The 15,051-nt window shown below is 41.0% G+C and overlaps 1 protein-coding gene across 1 annotated transcript; it reads left to right on the forward strand.

Moving 5' to 3' along the window:
- Positions 1 to 1,791: 1,791 nt before the first annotated feature.
- On the forward strand, positions 1,792 to 13,780 carry ireb2 (iron-responsive element binding protein 2). The gene is made up of 22 exons (XM_061035927.1): positions 1,792 to 1,871; positions 4,458 to 4,544; positions 5,085 to 5,250; positions 5,427 to 5,564; positions 5,768 to 6,007; positions 6,372 to 6,441; positions 7,194 to 7,377; positions 7,604 to 7,743; positions 8,066 to 8,237; positions 8,416 to 8,516; positions 8,739 to 8,855; positions 8,971 to 9,130; positions 9,345 to 9,480; positions 9,668 to 9,752; positions 9,844 to 10,000; positions 10,650 to 10,774; positions 10,862 to 10,966; positions 11,078 to 11,220; positions 11,775 to 11,922; positions 12,138 to 12,260; positions 12,356 to 12,541; positions 12,870 to 13,780. The coding sequence occupies exons 1-22, from the start codon at positions 1,847 to 1,849 to the stop codon at positions 12,978 to 12,980; spliced, it is 2,919 nt and encodes a 972-aa protein (XP_060891910.1). The 5' UTR covers positions 1,792 to 1,846; the 3' UTR covers positions 12,981 to 13,780.
- Positions 13,781 to 15,051: the final 1,271 nt, after the last annotated feature.

The following is a 15,051-nucleotide window of genomic DNA, read 5'->3' on the forward strand; positions in this document are numbered from 1 at the left end:
TGTTCTTTTATTTATGCTCTTATCTTAATCTCCTCTTGTGTTTTAACTTGGTAATTTCTTATCTTACTTACTTTGTCTATTTATGTTTCATATTTATATTTACTTTTTATTTTTATTAATATTATAGTTTTTGTTTTTTTGATCCTTTAACCACTTGTTTCTATTTCTTTTACTGCTCTTACCTTCTTATTGCTGTTATCTTTTTATTTTTTTCAGCTCTTTTAGTTTCTTACATATTTTTAAATCTTTGGTCCTCTTGGTCTCAGCTCGTGTTGTTGGGTTCTTGTGTTGCCTGGGTTCTTATAATGGTTCTTGTGACGGTCGGGCTATATATGTCTGTTGGGTATCGTGCACTTTGGGTTCTTTTCTGTTGAATTGTATTTAATTATTTTTAGTATTTTGCATCTGTTATGTTCTTGCTGTTGTTTATGTTCTTCTGTGTTTGGTTTAGTTTGCTTTGTTCTTGTTCTTTGTTCTTTGTAAACCTGTGTTTTTAAAAGGTGCTATATAAATAAAGTTATTATTATTATTATTATTATTATTATTATTATCATTACGAATAATACGAATAATCAAGAGATGTATGTACCAAGTGGCATACAGAGGATGTATTCATGTCATGCATATTATTATTACTATCTCTGATTTGAGTGTTGAAAGCTGTAAAGTCGAAGGGACACTGAAGGCAGCACCAGTACATATGTGACGTCACGGACTGCTCATTCACGTGCTGCTCGGGTCGTCCAAGTTTTATGAGTTCCAACGTCCAACTTCAGTGTATTTAATATTTACAGTCAATGGTGCGTTCACGTGATTTCAGTTCGGAAAGTCAGAATGTTGTAACAAGATTCAAGAAGATGTGTTGAATGTAACTGTTCCGACTTGAGCAGGTGTACACGTGCATTTTACAACTCAGAAACTTGTTTTTTACGATATGTCCGACACTACTTGAATGCAGCATGCTTCTCGGACGACTACCATAAAAGTCCCAGTCAGTAATGGACATGTCCTGTCCTGTCATGTTGCCACAAATAAATTAATTCCCAAACCTACAAACAATGTTTTGCTAATGAGATATATCATTATTGTTCCTGAGAAAAAATATCTGAGGTCAATCCATTTTATTTTATTAATATGGGATTGAGAGAGACATCTCTGCATCAACAGAGAAAAGCAAAGTTTTGACATCACTGAAACACCATACAGGCCTAGACAGGCCTAGAACTAATTATTTCCTGAAACCTGTGATTTAGCCTGTTTTTTTTGTATCATACTTCCTTTTCTTTCTTTCTTTCAAAAAAAAGATTCTGATATTCTCTTTTATCAGCTGCTCTTGACTTGTACGTGCTTTCTCCGTTTTCCATATTTCATATGGAAAATGATTAAATTCTCCTGCACGTCATACCCCGCTCTCTCTCCCTGATTTCCAATTCTATCCACTGACTTTTCTCTACAATAAAGGCAAAAAAGCCCAAAAATAAATCTTAAAAAAGAACATACATTGAAACTGATTAAAACCAGCAGAATCTACAAATTGTCTGTATTATAAGTCGAAAAAAGACAAACACTTCATTAAATGTGACGTAAAAGATTAAATTAAATGGTTGCCTAGCAACGCATAAATTCTTAGAATGAATCATTGATTTCTTGTGAGATTAAATCGTTAATTGTACGCGATGTGAAACTGATTAATCTGGGTCAAATGCAGTTTTTAAAATGTTTTTATTGTGATTAGTGAGTAAATGACGATGAATGGGCGTGTCTGTGGATCTCAGTGTTCTGATTGGCTGACTCGGTGTTGCCAGTGCAGTGAGGAGGACGGGTCGTGTTGATTTCAGAAGTCATCATGGCGCTCACTTCTCCAGTCAAAGGTAAAGAGGTGTCTTCTGCTAACTCACCCAGCAAGCCAGCATCTTACCAACACCTTCATCCTCACAGTCAGGAATCGATTAAAAACAAACACGACGTGGCTGTCGTTCGCTGTTAGTCAACATAACGTGAAATGTACCGGCGTCAAACTGTTGGGAGACATGAAAGCTAACATTAGCTTTGTAGTGTTTGCTCTACTAATCAGCAAGAGCTGCTATGTTAGCTAACACCGCAAGACAACTGTGTCTTTGCTCTGACCCAGAATGTCACAACTTCTTTACAATCATTGTTAAACGTAAATTATGTGCTAATTTACATTGCTTATTCTTATCTCCTGACGACGTACAGCAAGTAGCGCGATAAGTATTTGGTTAGCCTGAGTGTGCTTTACGATAAGGAGACCAGCAGTGTTAGCAACATTAACATAACGAGACATGCAGAGGGGTGTTTGATGTATACGGATGTTGTCAGTCAGTCAGTCATGGCAGTGTGTGACTGTACAGTAATGAGTGTGTAGTTTAAGACAAGACATGGATTGCTTCTTCTGTCTACTGCTAACTGATGTGTTGAAAGTTGGATTATAGGCCACTACTGTATGACAATCACATTATCCGATGAAGCAAACACAGATCAAAGTGCAGCATTGAGTTTGTGTATTATCTGACATTCAAAGGTTCCCATAAGTATTAAGCTCTATATCAGGGATGGGCAACTTCGGTCACGGCAAGGGCCACATTCAATTAATTCTCCCTGCCAAAGGGCCAAATTGTAGTATACAAAAACGATCAATTATGAATCAATTATTAAAAAAAACAAAAAACAATTATGTCTCAAATTTAACTCAACATATGCCAGTGATCAAATATTATTATGGATGTATTTCTGGTTTTCATGATTTCATGGCAGATTTTGTCACATTTTCTTCATGTTTCCAATTCATTGATTTGTAAAAATTGACCTGAGGGCCACATTGAGGGTTGATGGGGGCCGCATGTGGCCCCCGGGCCGCCAGTTGCCCACCCCTGCTCTACATGATCTCTCTTGTGATCAGTCACTGATGTTTTTCAGTGTGTCTGATTTGCATTTTTTTTTTTTTTTTTTGCATAGCTGACAACATCATCTCAGTGATGAAGCCACATCTATATGGGATAAACTAACAAACAATGTTATTTGTCTGGACTTAAAGAAAACCACATTTGGCGTCTCTTGAATGTGTGGATTAATTTAGCAATTGTTTATTGCAGCACTATTGTTTTGAATTCCTTACAATACCTTTAACACTACATCTGCTGCAGTAACAGTGTTCTCTCATCAGAGGATGGACTCTGGTCAAACTTTTTTTTTTTTTTTTTTAAACTGGTGTGTCCCTTTTTAGGAAAACTGAGCTTAATAGCCGATTTTGCTTTTTGATCATGTCTGTTGGCCTTCATCATCAGTAAGATAACTGGTGCTGCAGTACCCCACCACGAGGGGACATATTAAGAGGAAATGCTGCAGATGTAAAAGATATTAAAAAAAACCTCGTGCGTCACTCACATTAGTTTATTATCAGGTTTGTCAGAATCATACTGAACAAGGCCTGTGATATGAGTGCTTACATCTTTCCCCCAAGCTAGCCTGAGGGCCTTGACTTTCTCCTCTGTATGCTCTGGTAATGATTTCAGGATTTAATGTTTGTTCTTGATGCCATTCTTCCTTTTTGTGTTTTCATAAGAGCTAAAATACAGTTCATTTCAATCTAGTGTGTTCTTTGTTGATTTAGTTTGATAATGATCAGAAGTGTATCTTTCAGAGTTAGGTAACCTGAGAGCTGAAGTTACAGCATGACGTCCTGCTGTGAGAGCAGCGAGGTGTGCTGTGCCAGGATAACTCGCAGCTTCAACCTACATTTATCAACCCAACTTCTCAGGAGTCTGAACTTTTATGAATCTTATTTTGAAAATAAAAATCCTGCACACTACCCTTCCTAAGCTTCACCAATTTATTAGAAAAAAATCACGACGTTTCGGTCCTTATGAATTCTTTGTCAAGTGTGTTGATGAAATTAATTTTCCATCCAAAACCTTCTCGGTTGAAGTAACAACAAGATTTTTCATGGGCTACCTTGAATAAACGTTACGGCCATGAAGGAATAAATAAGACCAGAAAGATCATTTTCAATCCCTTCTCCTCTCTGCATTTACTTTGTTCCTGAAAAATGTACTATATCTAAGACTTTAATGCGACATTATCTCAGAAAATCCTCATTATTGTAGAGTATTAGTAATCATGCTGTCTAATTTACTCTTTCGTGTTTCTAGAGTGCAACTGCTCAGCTATTTCTAACAACTAATACAACATGGTATGTAATAAGCCGAGTGTATGGATGAGGTATGTGCACAAACTGCACAGAAAAATGGCCGCCCGCCTGCTTCTCAGACATTTCTCATACAAGTAATCCCTGCTGTGTGCATGTTAAAAGTAAGGCTTAATACTCTCTGAGTACACCAGACCGACCTGCAAAAAACACAAGCTAAGACAAAAAACAGAGAAAAGTGTCCTGTACTTGTGAATTTGTGTATTGATAAATGTTTGTTCTTACTTTGCAGAGCACCCATACAGCCATCTAATTGACACACTGAAAGATGGCAACTTCAAATTCTACAATCCACATAAATTAAATGATCCAAGATATGGTGAGTAAAAGAGAGTTTTCTGTGATTTCAAACATTTACGTATTGCTCATAAAGATCTTGTGCACTCAGTATTCATTAGATGTCTATCAGTATATTATAAAGCTATACACGCTCAGTAGCTCAGTCTGTAGGGGCTTGGGTTGGGAATCGGAGGGTCGCCTGTTCAAATCTGGAAATTGGTCTGGTAGCTGGAGAGGTGCCAGTTCACTTCCTACCACAGCAAGGCACAGAACCCCCCCCCCTACCAGCTCAGGAGTGCTCCATTAGTGCATGTCCAGAGGATCCTGTTTGTGCATGTGTGTGTGTGTGAAGCATGTTCAACAACAGAGTGTAAAGTCTAATTTAGTATATTCTTCTTCTTCTATGTGATGAGACAGTTCACCACCCCAACACCATCCTAAAATGGTGTTCTTCAATCTAAATATGTGCACGAGGACCATTGTGAAGAGTTATAACAGCTTTAAAGAAACATTTGTTTATAAACTTGTAGACGAAAGTTATTTTTTGAAATCATTACCTTTTTTTGTTTGCTCTGTTTAGACAAGCTGCCCCTGTCCATCCGTGTCCTCCTGGAGGCAGCAATCCGTAACTGCGATGGCTTTTACACGAAGGACGAAGACGTCCAGAACATCCTGGACTGGCAGCAGAAGCAGAATAAAGCCGAGGTGCCGTTCTCTCCAGCACGAGTCCTCCTCCAGGACTTCACGTGAGTTTAGCATACTTTAGGTAGACCGCAACCCCAAGAAGAGCTCGTGTGTTTGATCTTGTGATGACACATTGTTTATTTTTGTTGCCTGACATAAAGAAAGTGTTCATGACAAATAGAATTGTTAAACAAGTCCTCAAAGGGATAATTCTTCTTTTCCTGGTTTGCTTGTACAGTGGTATTCCTGCCATGGTGGACCTGGCAGCCATGAGGGACGCTGTGGCCAAACATGGAGTCGACCCCGGCCTGGTCAACCCTAAGTGCCCCACAGACCTCATTGTAGACCACTCTTTACAGATCGATTATAGCAAATGGTATGTTCATATTTTCCCTTTCTATATTTCTTAAATTAAGGAGGTAAAAGATGGACATACCTGGCATTTAAATCCTGATCAGCAAACGTTTTAATTATTTCCTAGACCTCTGACTTAGTAAAGGATACATAATGTCTGTATTTACATAAACAAGATTGTTGTTCTTCATAACATTGTTATAACTGCATCTCATTCATCCACAGTGCCATACAGAATGCTCCAAACCCAGGTGGAGGGGACGGCCCAAACCAGGGTCCTCCTCGTTCCATGTCCTCCAGGCCTCCATCCAGAGGAGGCTCGCAGTGTGGGGGCCAGCGGGGCTCCTGTAGTAAAGCGGCCTGCAGCGACCCCCCGGCCTCCCCAGGTCGACCCTCGGCGTCTAGTGTCCAACAGATCGAGAATACACCTCTCCTCTGTCCTTTCCACCTGAAGCCCGTGTCTGAGTGAGTTCAACAACCTGCTGTGGAAAAACAACATGGAATCACTCGACACAGCAGTGAAATATTCATATATATGAATTAGTAGTTCACAATGTTGCTAATATCTTTCGAGTCTGACAAAATGTGGAAAATATAAGAGAGAGAGGTGGACCTTTTTTTTTTTAACATTTCACCTTGATTTGTCTAAGTGTTAAATCCCCAAACTCTGGTTAGAATTAAATCAAATGAAAACCAGTGACACATCATTTTTTTTGGTTTCAGTCCTTTTAAAAAGAGGAATTTCCTTGATCAAATGAGTTGACATATTTTCACTGATTCCCACACTGAGTTCCTCTTTTTTAACGTTTTGTTGTTCATTTTCCTGCAGAACTGACACAGCTCTGAAGAATCAGGAAATGGAACTCGTCAGGAACAAAGAGAGACTTCAGTTCTTTAAGGTAACGGGAAGGGAAAATGTGATTTTATTAAGACATATCATCTGAGTGGGATGCTGCAGAAAATGAGTTCTGTGGCTAACACGCTTATGATACTTAGACGTGATGTCTAACAAGATAGTCTTCATAAAAAGAAGCACCAATAAAGGATATTTGAAGACTATTGGACAAGTGAAAGTATACATAGTGTATATGCCTAGTATTTTTTTTATTTCTATTGTATTTTTGCTTCCTATATTTAATTAATGTAAATATGTTTTTTTATTCACTTTTTGCTATTTTTGCTGATTATATTCCTCGAGCTGTTGTAACAAAAAACGTCTCCCAATGGGGGATCAATAAAGTTTTATCTTATTGTATCTTATAAATTCAACTGATCAATCAATGTCACCAGCACTACACTTCCAGCTTGTCCATGTCTGGTATCATGTTTGATTTCATGGTTAATGTTAAATAATCTGAGTCTGAGAACAGTCTGCAGAACCTTTAGCCGCTTGCCAGTGAATGCCTTTTTGAAGACACCATAGGCTCTATTTCAGATATCTTACCAACACCTGCCAAAAGCCTGCTCTTTAAAACAAGGGAGCAAAGTGCAGGGTATTAGGACTCACCCCTACAGCACAGCACTCTTTAAGAGTAATGCACAAAGAAAAAAGTCAAATAACATGGTATTTGTTTTGGGACCTTGGATGAGACACAAATGTGATTTTTTTCTTCTAACTAGTGCCTCTTTCCCTTTTCTATCAATTGAACAGTGGTGTTCAAAAGCCTTTAAGAATGTGAACGTTGTTCCTCCGGACGTTGGAGCAGTCCACCAGGTGAACCTGGAGTATCTGTCCAGAGTGGTCCAAGTCAACGACGGTCTCATCTACCCTGACAGCGTGGTGGGAACCGACTCACACACCACCATGATCAACGGCCTGGGCATCCTGGGCTGGGGTAAGACATATTCAAACCGTCAACTTCTTATAACACATTACAGCTCAAGTTACAACAGAGTTATATTTACAGCCATGTCTGATGGTTATAATCCTGATGAAGGGTGAGAGGAGAAAATGAAAGTAGCTGCTTTGCATGTTGACAGCTTCCTATGGATTCTCTCTACAATGTAATCTTGTGTTCTTGAATAACGTCTTGATGAATGACATTTTGATTCCCCCACTAGGTGTCGGTGGAATCGAGTCAGAAGCCGTGATGCTCGGCCAGCCGGTTTCTTTGACACTTCCCGAAGTGGTGGGCTGTAAACTGGTGGGCACCATCAACCCCCTCACCACCTCCATCGACATCGTCCTGGGCATCACAAAGGTAAACATGAAATGTGAAATGGATATTCACACTCCCACAATCTATGTTTCAAGAGTTAATACATGGCACTTTTGACGCTGTCATGGCGACAGGTGGAGAGAGTGTCTCGCTGTGCGTTTAGTTTGTGACCGCGAGTGTTGGAATTAGTGGCACCATACTTTTGTTTTTTTTGTGTGCCTTCATGGGCAGCGGTCACAGAGAGACTGAAGCTTTGTAAAGTGTGTTTCATGAAGAAGTTCGTTCTGTTGTAGCTCCTTGAAGTTGAACAATCTTGCCTTTCGATGAGAACTGACGGGTCATGTGATTTGTGTTTTTTTTCCAGCACTTGCGACAAGCTGGGATCGCCGGAAAGTTTGTCGAGTTTTTTGGACCTGGCGTCTCCCAGCTGTCGGCTCCAGACCGAACCACCATCGCCAACATGTGCCCAGAGTACAACGCTACTGTGAGCTTCTTCCCCGTCGACCAAGTCACACTAAAGCACTTAAAAAAGACAAGTGAGTCGCCCTTGTGATGTTTGTTGATTATTAATATATAAAAGAGTTCACAGTGGTGCATCTATTCCATTGTTATGTTATTCTCTTTGTCTGTCCATCTTCACAAAGAGTAGCGGTCTCTTTTTTTTTATAAACTTGACTCGTGTTGTTCTCATACATGTCTTTATTTTCCTTCCAGACTTTACGCAGGAGAAACTTGAACTACTGGAGTCTTACATGAAGGCTGTAAAGCTTTTCCGAAGCTATGAAGACTCATCAGAAGACCCCCAGTTTTCTGAGGTAACATGTCAAATCTCCCCTTGAATTCTAAAAGGACCGAGGATTAAATATTTAATTTCCCCCAATCACTGCTGAAGAAGTAATAAATGGGATAGATAGACATTTTTCCTTATTATCTTTTTATCTGATTAAGAAGAGGAATATGTTCTATTGTTTTAATGAAATTACAGTAATTACATTTTTAATAAATTGATTTAAAAACCAACATTGACCTTTGTGCAGGTGATAGAGATTAACCTGAGCTCCATGGCGCCCTATGTGAGCGGACCCAAGAGGCCTCAGGACAGAGTGGCAGTCAGCAGTATGAAAGAAGACTTCCAGAGCTGTCTTGATGAGAAGGTAAACTACAAAAGAAGTCAAATATGTTAACTTCTTCCCCTCTCAGACGAGTTCATGAAGACTCTGCTTACCTGGTATCTGAGTGTAATCTCAAAAGGAATTTGTTTCCCTGCAGGTTGGCTTCAAAGGCTTCCACGTCTCTAAGGAGAAGCAGGACATGCGGGTTCCTTTCCTGCACTGTGGACAGGAGTACCAGCTGGCACACGGCTCTGTGGTCATCGCTGCCGTCATCAGCTGCACCAACAACTGCAACCCGTCTGTCATGCTGACTGCAGGTACAGAGCTGAGCCAGGCTTCTAACTCTTATCATGCTGGATGCTTTTATCCTTTTTTTTTAGTTCTTAGGTGAATATGTATGTTACGTCCAACATTCTGTTTCTTTTCACGACGACTCATTTCCTGCTTTGTGATACTGAAGTTCTGTGGCTGCTTCTAATTACATTCAGCATTGCGTGACTCGTCTGAGATTTTTTTTTTTTGATTTGACAGGTCTACTGGCCAAAAAGGCTGTGGAGGCGGGACTTGTCGTAAAGCCTTATATACGGACCAGCCTGGCTCCTGGAAGTGGCATGGTCACTCACTACCTCAATACCAGTGGAGTCCTGCCTTACTTTAGCCAGCTTGGGTAAGCATGTACACACACACACACACACACACACACACACACACACACACACACACACACACACACACACACACAGACACACACACACACACACACACACAAAGGCAATGACCTGGGATAAACTCCCATGAGATAGTTAGGGTTTTTGTGACGGTAGATGCCTAACATGATTTCTTTCAACCCGCAGGTTTGAGGTGATTGGTTACGGCTGTGCCACCTGTGTAGGGAACACATCTCCGTTACCTGAAGCTGTCGTTGATGCAATCAAACAGGTAACATAACGCTACATCACGCTGTGTCTGTACTACTGTATAAAATGTATATCTCTCAGAAGTGACATCTTGATGATGTACTGTGTTTCAGGGGGAACTGGTGGCCTGTGGTGTGTTATCTGGAAACAGGCACTTTGAGGGACGGCTGTGTGACTGCGTGCGTGCCAACTACCTGGCCTCCCCTCCTCTGGTAGTGGCTTATGCTCTCGCAGGGACTGTGGGAATCGACTTTGAGAAAGAGCCGCTGGGTAAGAGAGGCATTTAAGGGACTTTAAGATTCTCTTAAGCCTGAGGTTCATCAGGGGAAGTTTAGGTAACTGGCAGAGTATAGTGAGTTAACATGTAGCTATTCGTTGTTTTGCCTGTAGACCTGTAAACAAAGATGAAGTGTTGGTAGGTTTGGTTCTGTTTTGAGGTGAGCCAATGTGTGTAGCAGCAGGAAATATTCAGGAAAATTCTCCACGAGTGAGCAGGTAGTGATGATGAGGTTTATATTACATTATTTACCAGTGGGATCTTTCCACTCGATCATTGATAGTGGGAAAATGTCCAAAATGCAGAATAAATCTAAAGGCAAAAATCATTCATTAGAGTGTTAGACTCTGTTGCTTTGTCTGCCATCTTGGATTTTTGCAGCGTCTTTTTTACGTCATGTCTTTGCCTCTTGAGACCGGACCACTCCCACCCACCCAGTAGAACAGGCAGAATTTTTCCGCTGTGAGGGACATGTGAGAATAAGCACGTCAGGAAGATTTCAGGGGCATGGTGTAAACACAATTTGTGCAAAGTTCATCTGGTTAGTATGCATTTGAAAGAAGTTTGAAGAGCCGTGGTTCTTTTTTTATTATTAATTCTCTTCTGATGTCACTAACTCTGAGCATCCTGTTGTTGGTGCAGGTGTGACCTCAGAGGGGAAGGAGGTGTATCTTCATGACATCTGGCCTTCCAGGGAGGAGATCCAACAGACTGAGGAGGACACGGTCATCTCCTCCATTTTTAATGATCTCAGGGGAAGGATGAAGGTGAGGGAACCACCTTCTTTTGTCTTTGTTTCAAGTATGTCCAAAGTCAAGTGGAGTAATGTCGATTTTAATGTTTTCTCTCTCCAGCAAGGGAACACATTCTGGAACAACATTGACGGTCCAGATTCGGTGGTTTTCCCCTGGGATCACAAGTCCACATATATCCGTTCACCATCTTTCTTCAGCAAGTTGGTGAGTCTTTCTTTTTGTTGAGTCCGGTTATTGAAGTCAGCACATGAATAAACCCAGCAGCAGGTTAGACAACACGCTCCTCTTCTCACTCTGCTTTGTTTTCTGCCTCAGAGTAAAGAGCCGTCACCTCCGCAGACGATAGAGAACGCTCATGTCTTACTTTTCCTCGGCGACAAAGTGACCACAGACCACATCTCACCGGCGGGGAGCATTGCCCGGGTCAGCGCCGCCGCCAAGTACCTGCTGAGCAAACGGTCAGTTTCATATTGACACCCGGACCTGATTGACTAAATGATATTGTGTTGAGAATCATGACAGGAAACCAGTAGATACTTGAAGAAAGGAAGTTGGGAAAGTAAAGTTTATTTTGCATTAAAAAGTTAATTGTAAGGATTGTATCTATGTAGTTTTTTTTTTAGGTTTTTAGTTTAGGTTTATTTTGGTGTTTTTCACCCCTTTATTCAGAGACAGGCCAGTTTAGTATCATTGATCAGAGAGAGAGAGAGAGAGTTGGGAATGACATGCAGGAAAGGATTTGAACCCGGGTCCCCTGCTTGGAGGACCATAGCGTCCATACATGGGCGTGCGCATTAACCACTAGGCTTCCAGTTGGTTTTAGACTTCCAATGGAAACTGCTAAAAAAAATAATATTCTGGAGATTTACAGCAAAAACAGAACATCAAAATACAAGAACTTAGTAAACCTCAGTGGATTACTTTTCATTGACAGGACTTCTGTCACTGTTTTATTTATAACTATTCAAACTCTCAAATGTATTCACCTCTTATTTTTGAATATTTTCCTCAGCCTCACGCCACGGGAGTTTAATTCTTACGGCGCTCGCAGAGGGAACGACGCAGTGATGACCAGAGGCACGTTCGCCAGCATCAAGCTCCAAAACCGATTCATCGGCAAACCGGGCCCTAAGACTTTGCACATTCCTTCAGGCCAGACAGTGAGTGTCGACTTCATTAACAGCACGGACACAAAGGTGGATTTATCTGTACAGTTCTTCATGCTTCACCTGAAACAACCGCCAGTCGTGCTGCTGACGCTGTCACAATGTTCAGATCTGTGAACTTTGTTGTTTTAGTTTTGACCCTCTGGTTAGTTTTTTTTAGTGTCAGACATGCTGCCAATAAGACATTCTCTTTGTGTTTGTGTGATTAGCTGGACGTCTATGAGGCAGCTGAACGCTACCAGAGAGACGGCATTCCTCTCATCATCCTGGCAGGCAAAGACTACGGCTCTGGAAACTCCAGGGACTGGGTAGCCAAAGGACCATACCTGCTGGTAAAGTGCAGTGCACACATCACACTACAACACGTTATTGTTTTTCATTGTCGTCTTAAAATTTAAACTCTTTCCGGCTTCTCTGCGGTCAACAGGGCGTACGTGCGGTCATCGCCGAGAGCTTTGAGACGCTGCACAAGAACCAGCTGGTGGGAATGGGCATCATGCCGCTGGAGTTTCTGCCCGGTCAGAACGCGGACTCACTGGAGCTCAGCGGGAAGGAGAGGTTCACCATCACTCTGCCAGAGAGTCTGAGTCCAAGGCAGCAGCTCACAGTCAAGGTAGGCAACAACTTCTCTGGCATATGGAACACAATAAAGGCCATGTCCACCAGGTGCTGGCTGTGCACTCTGGAGCGCTTGGAATGAAGTGCTTGTGCGCTGTTTACAGGTTTAATTACACTTCAGATTCTGTTGTTGTAGTATTTGCACCTTTTCCCTTCATTCTTACTTACCAAGCTGAAATCTAGTTGTCATGGTGATTTGTATTTTGTACCTCTACAGTCAGAGGGCTTACTACGGTGGTGTTACACCTTCTTTAACTGTTCAATGTATAAAAAAATAAAAAATAAGGGTTTAGTAAATGAGTTGTTTCTGTGTTGTTTTGCAGACAAGCCAAGGAAAGTCCTTCGTCGTCACAGCGCTGTTCGACACGGAGACGGACGTTATCTTTTTCAGACATGGAGGGCTCCTAAGATACGTGGCTCGGACTTTGCTCTAAAACAGCCTGAAGCCCACTTAAAGTTTGCCCCAAATCATGAACATCATTTCACCTGTTGTCTTCAGTGTGGACTAAACCCAGCAAAGTGGAGCTCACATAAAGACTGATAGTTTGTCTGTTAGAGCCGGGATGTAGATCTCCAGGCTTTTGGAGTCCTGAGACATCAGCTAAGGACCATTACAGCTTCTCCATCACTCACTGCACTCGGCTGGTTCAGGAATTCTCCCCACAGGACGGACTAAACAAGCCCAGAAGAAAGTGGTGAAACTCTTAATGAGGAGGTCGAACCGTAGACGACGAACCGTGGGCAGTGTTGTTTTGTGTTTCATCATTAGAGACAGAATCTGTGCTGAGTGAGGACGTTTTCTTTACAGCGGATTGGATTCTTTTTTCTGCTTGGGTGGTCATTTAACTACAAAACATTTTTGCCTAGTAAGGCTGACATGGTGCTAGGTACTAAAGCATGAGTATGTTTGTTTTTGGGGTGCAGTAAAGCCTGTTCTTGCAAACATCCAAGTATATTTTAATTTCAAGTATTTCAAACATTTGCAGAAGTGATGTCAGCTTTTTGTGGCCAAACAATCCTATGTAAATTATGTTTTTTGTGAATATTTCTTTAATCAAATGGCCTTCTGCAAATTGTCCGTCAATACACTCGTTTCTTTTCTTTTTTTTTAATGCAAATGTGAAATCCCCTTCTTGTGCTGTTTTCATGTATCACTGAGCTGTCTGGGTGAAGATGTCTCCTGCTACAACAGTCAGTCGCCTGCATCACATTAAAGCGAAAATAAAAAAAGGTTTTCAGTTTGACAAATCAGTTTATGTTCTACAAAGGAGCAACTACCAAATGTTTGATTAGTTCTCAGTATGAAAAGCACTCTTTGTTTTTTTGTTAAAGGTTTATTTTTAGAGACGGGACAGTTGATATAGTCAGAAATCAGGGAGAGAGAGAGAGAGAGGAATGACAAGAAGGAAAGGAGCCACAGTACAGAGGCTATAGTCCCTAAGAGCATCTTAGGTTGCCTACTGACAACTGGCCGGGGACTACAGCTGGAAATTCCTTTTACAGTACAGGTAACTAAAGGGGACTGTCCATGAAACAATAAACTAATAAACTACACTAGCCCAAGGACCCACAACCAACTCCTTCATGAAAACCGTGACCCAAGTTTCTGTTATTTTTTGAATGAAAAATAGTGCAGTTTGGACCTCAGATGGTACAAAACGTGACTACGGTCCCGACCCACCAGTTGAGAACCACTGCCTTAGACACTTGTCACATAGGCGCCCCGGTAAAGCACTCATTTTAAGAGCATTTAGTGTACATGTATACGCTGAAGTGAAATGTGTTTACATTATGGTTGAGGGTTTAAGTTACAAATGTCATTGAGAGTCAACACCTGTGATACATCGCCTCGGGTTATTTCATTAAAGTCGGAGCATCATTCAGGTCTGAAGTACATCATAAGGTTGTAATATGTTGAAGTGTAGAAGAGGTGAGCTTACCGTCTCTGACTGAGGTTGTTGGGATGAGGAGTCGAGAAGCACTCAGCTGTTTTATCTTCCTGTGAAACTTTGGCAAGTATGAAAAGATTATCTTCATGAAGGGCTTCGTCTTCCTCCAGTGTGGAAGGAATGAGGGTCTCTTTAAATACTCGATAGAAACTGATTTTTTATTCAGAGCAATTATTATACACAAGAAGAACGTTTTAGTATGTTTAATTATCTTTGGCTGAAGTGTCCTATCAAAGACTACTTAATTGGACTGGAGCAGGGGCTGAGCTGAGGCACAATATGGAGTCTTCTTTTAATTGGTAAACATACAAAGCTACTAAATGGGTTTCACAGAGTAAAAATATAAAAGCATATAGTCAGCATTATGTGGCCACTTGTAAAATAACTATTGAACAGTTCAAAAGACACTTCAGTGCACTCTGGTGGCCGATCTATGTAAAGAAGCCGGTGTTTATAAATTACTTTATCCATGGAAAATTCAAAAAAGCAACTTCATACACACAATATTTAAAAATGTGGAAGTGGAGAAAAGCTACACTTGCCATTATACCAAGAT

This window comes from Labrus mixtus, chromosome 4 (assembly GCF_963584025.1).
Source record: "Labrus mixtus chromosome 4, fLabMix1.1, whole genome shotgun sequence".
NCBI classification, from domain to species: domain Eukaryota; kingdom Metazoa; phylum Chordata; class Actinopteri; order Labriformes; family Labridae; genus Labrus; species Labrus mixtus.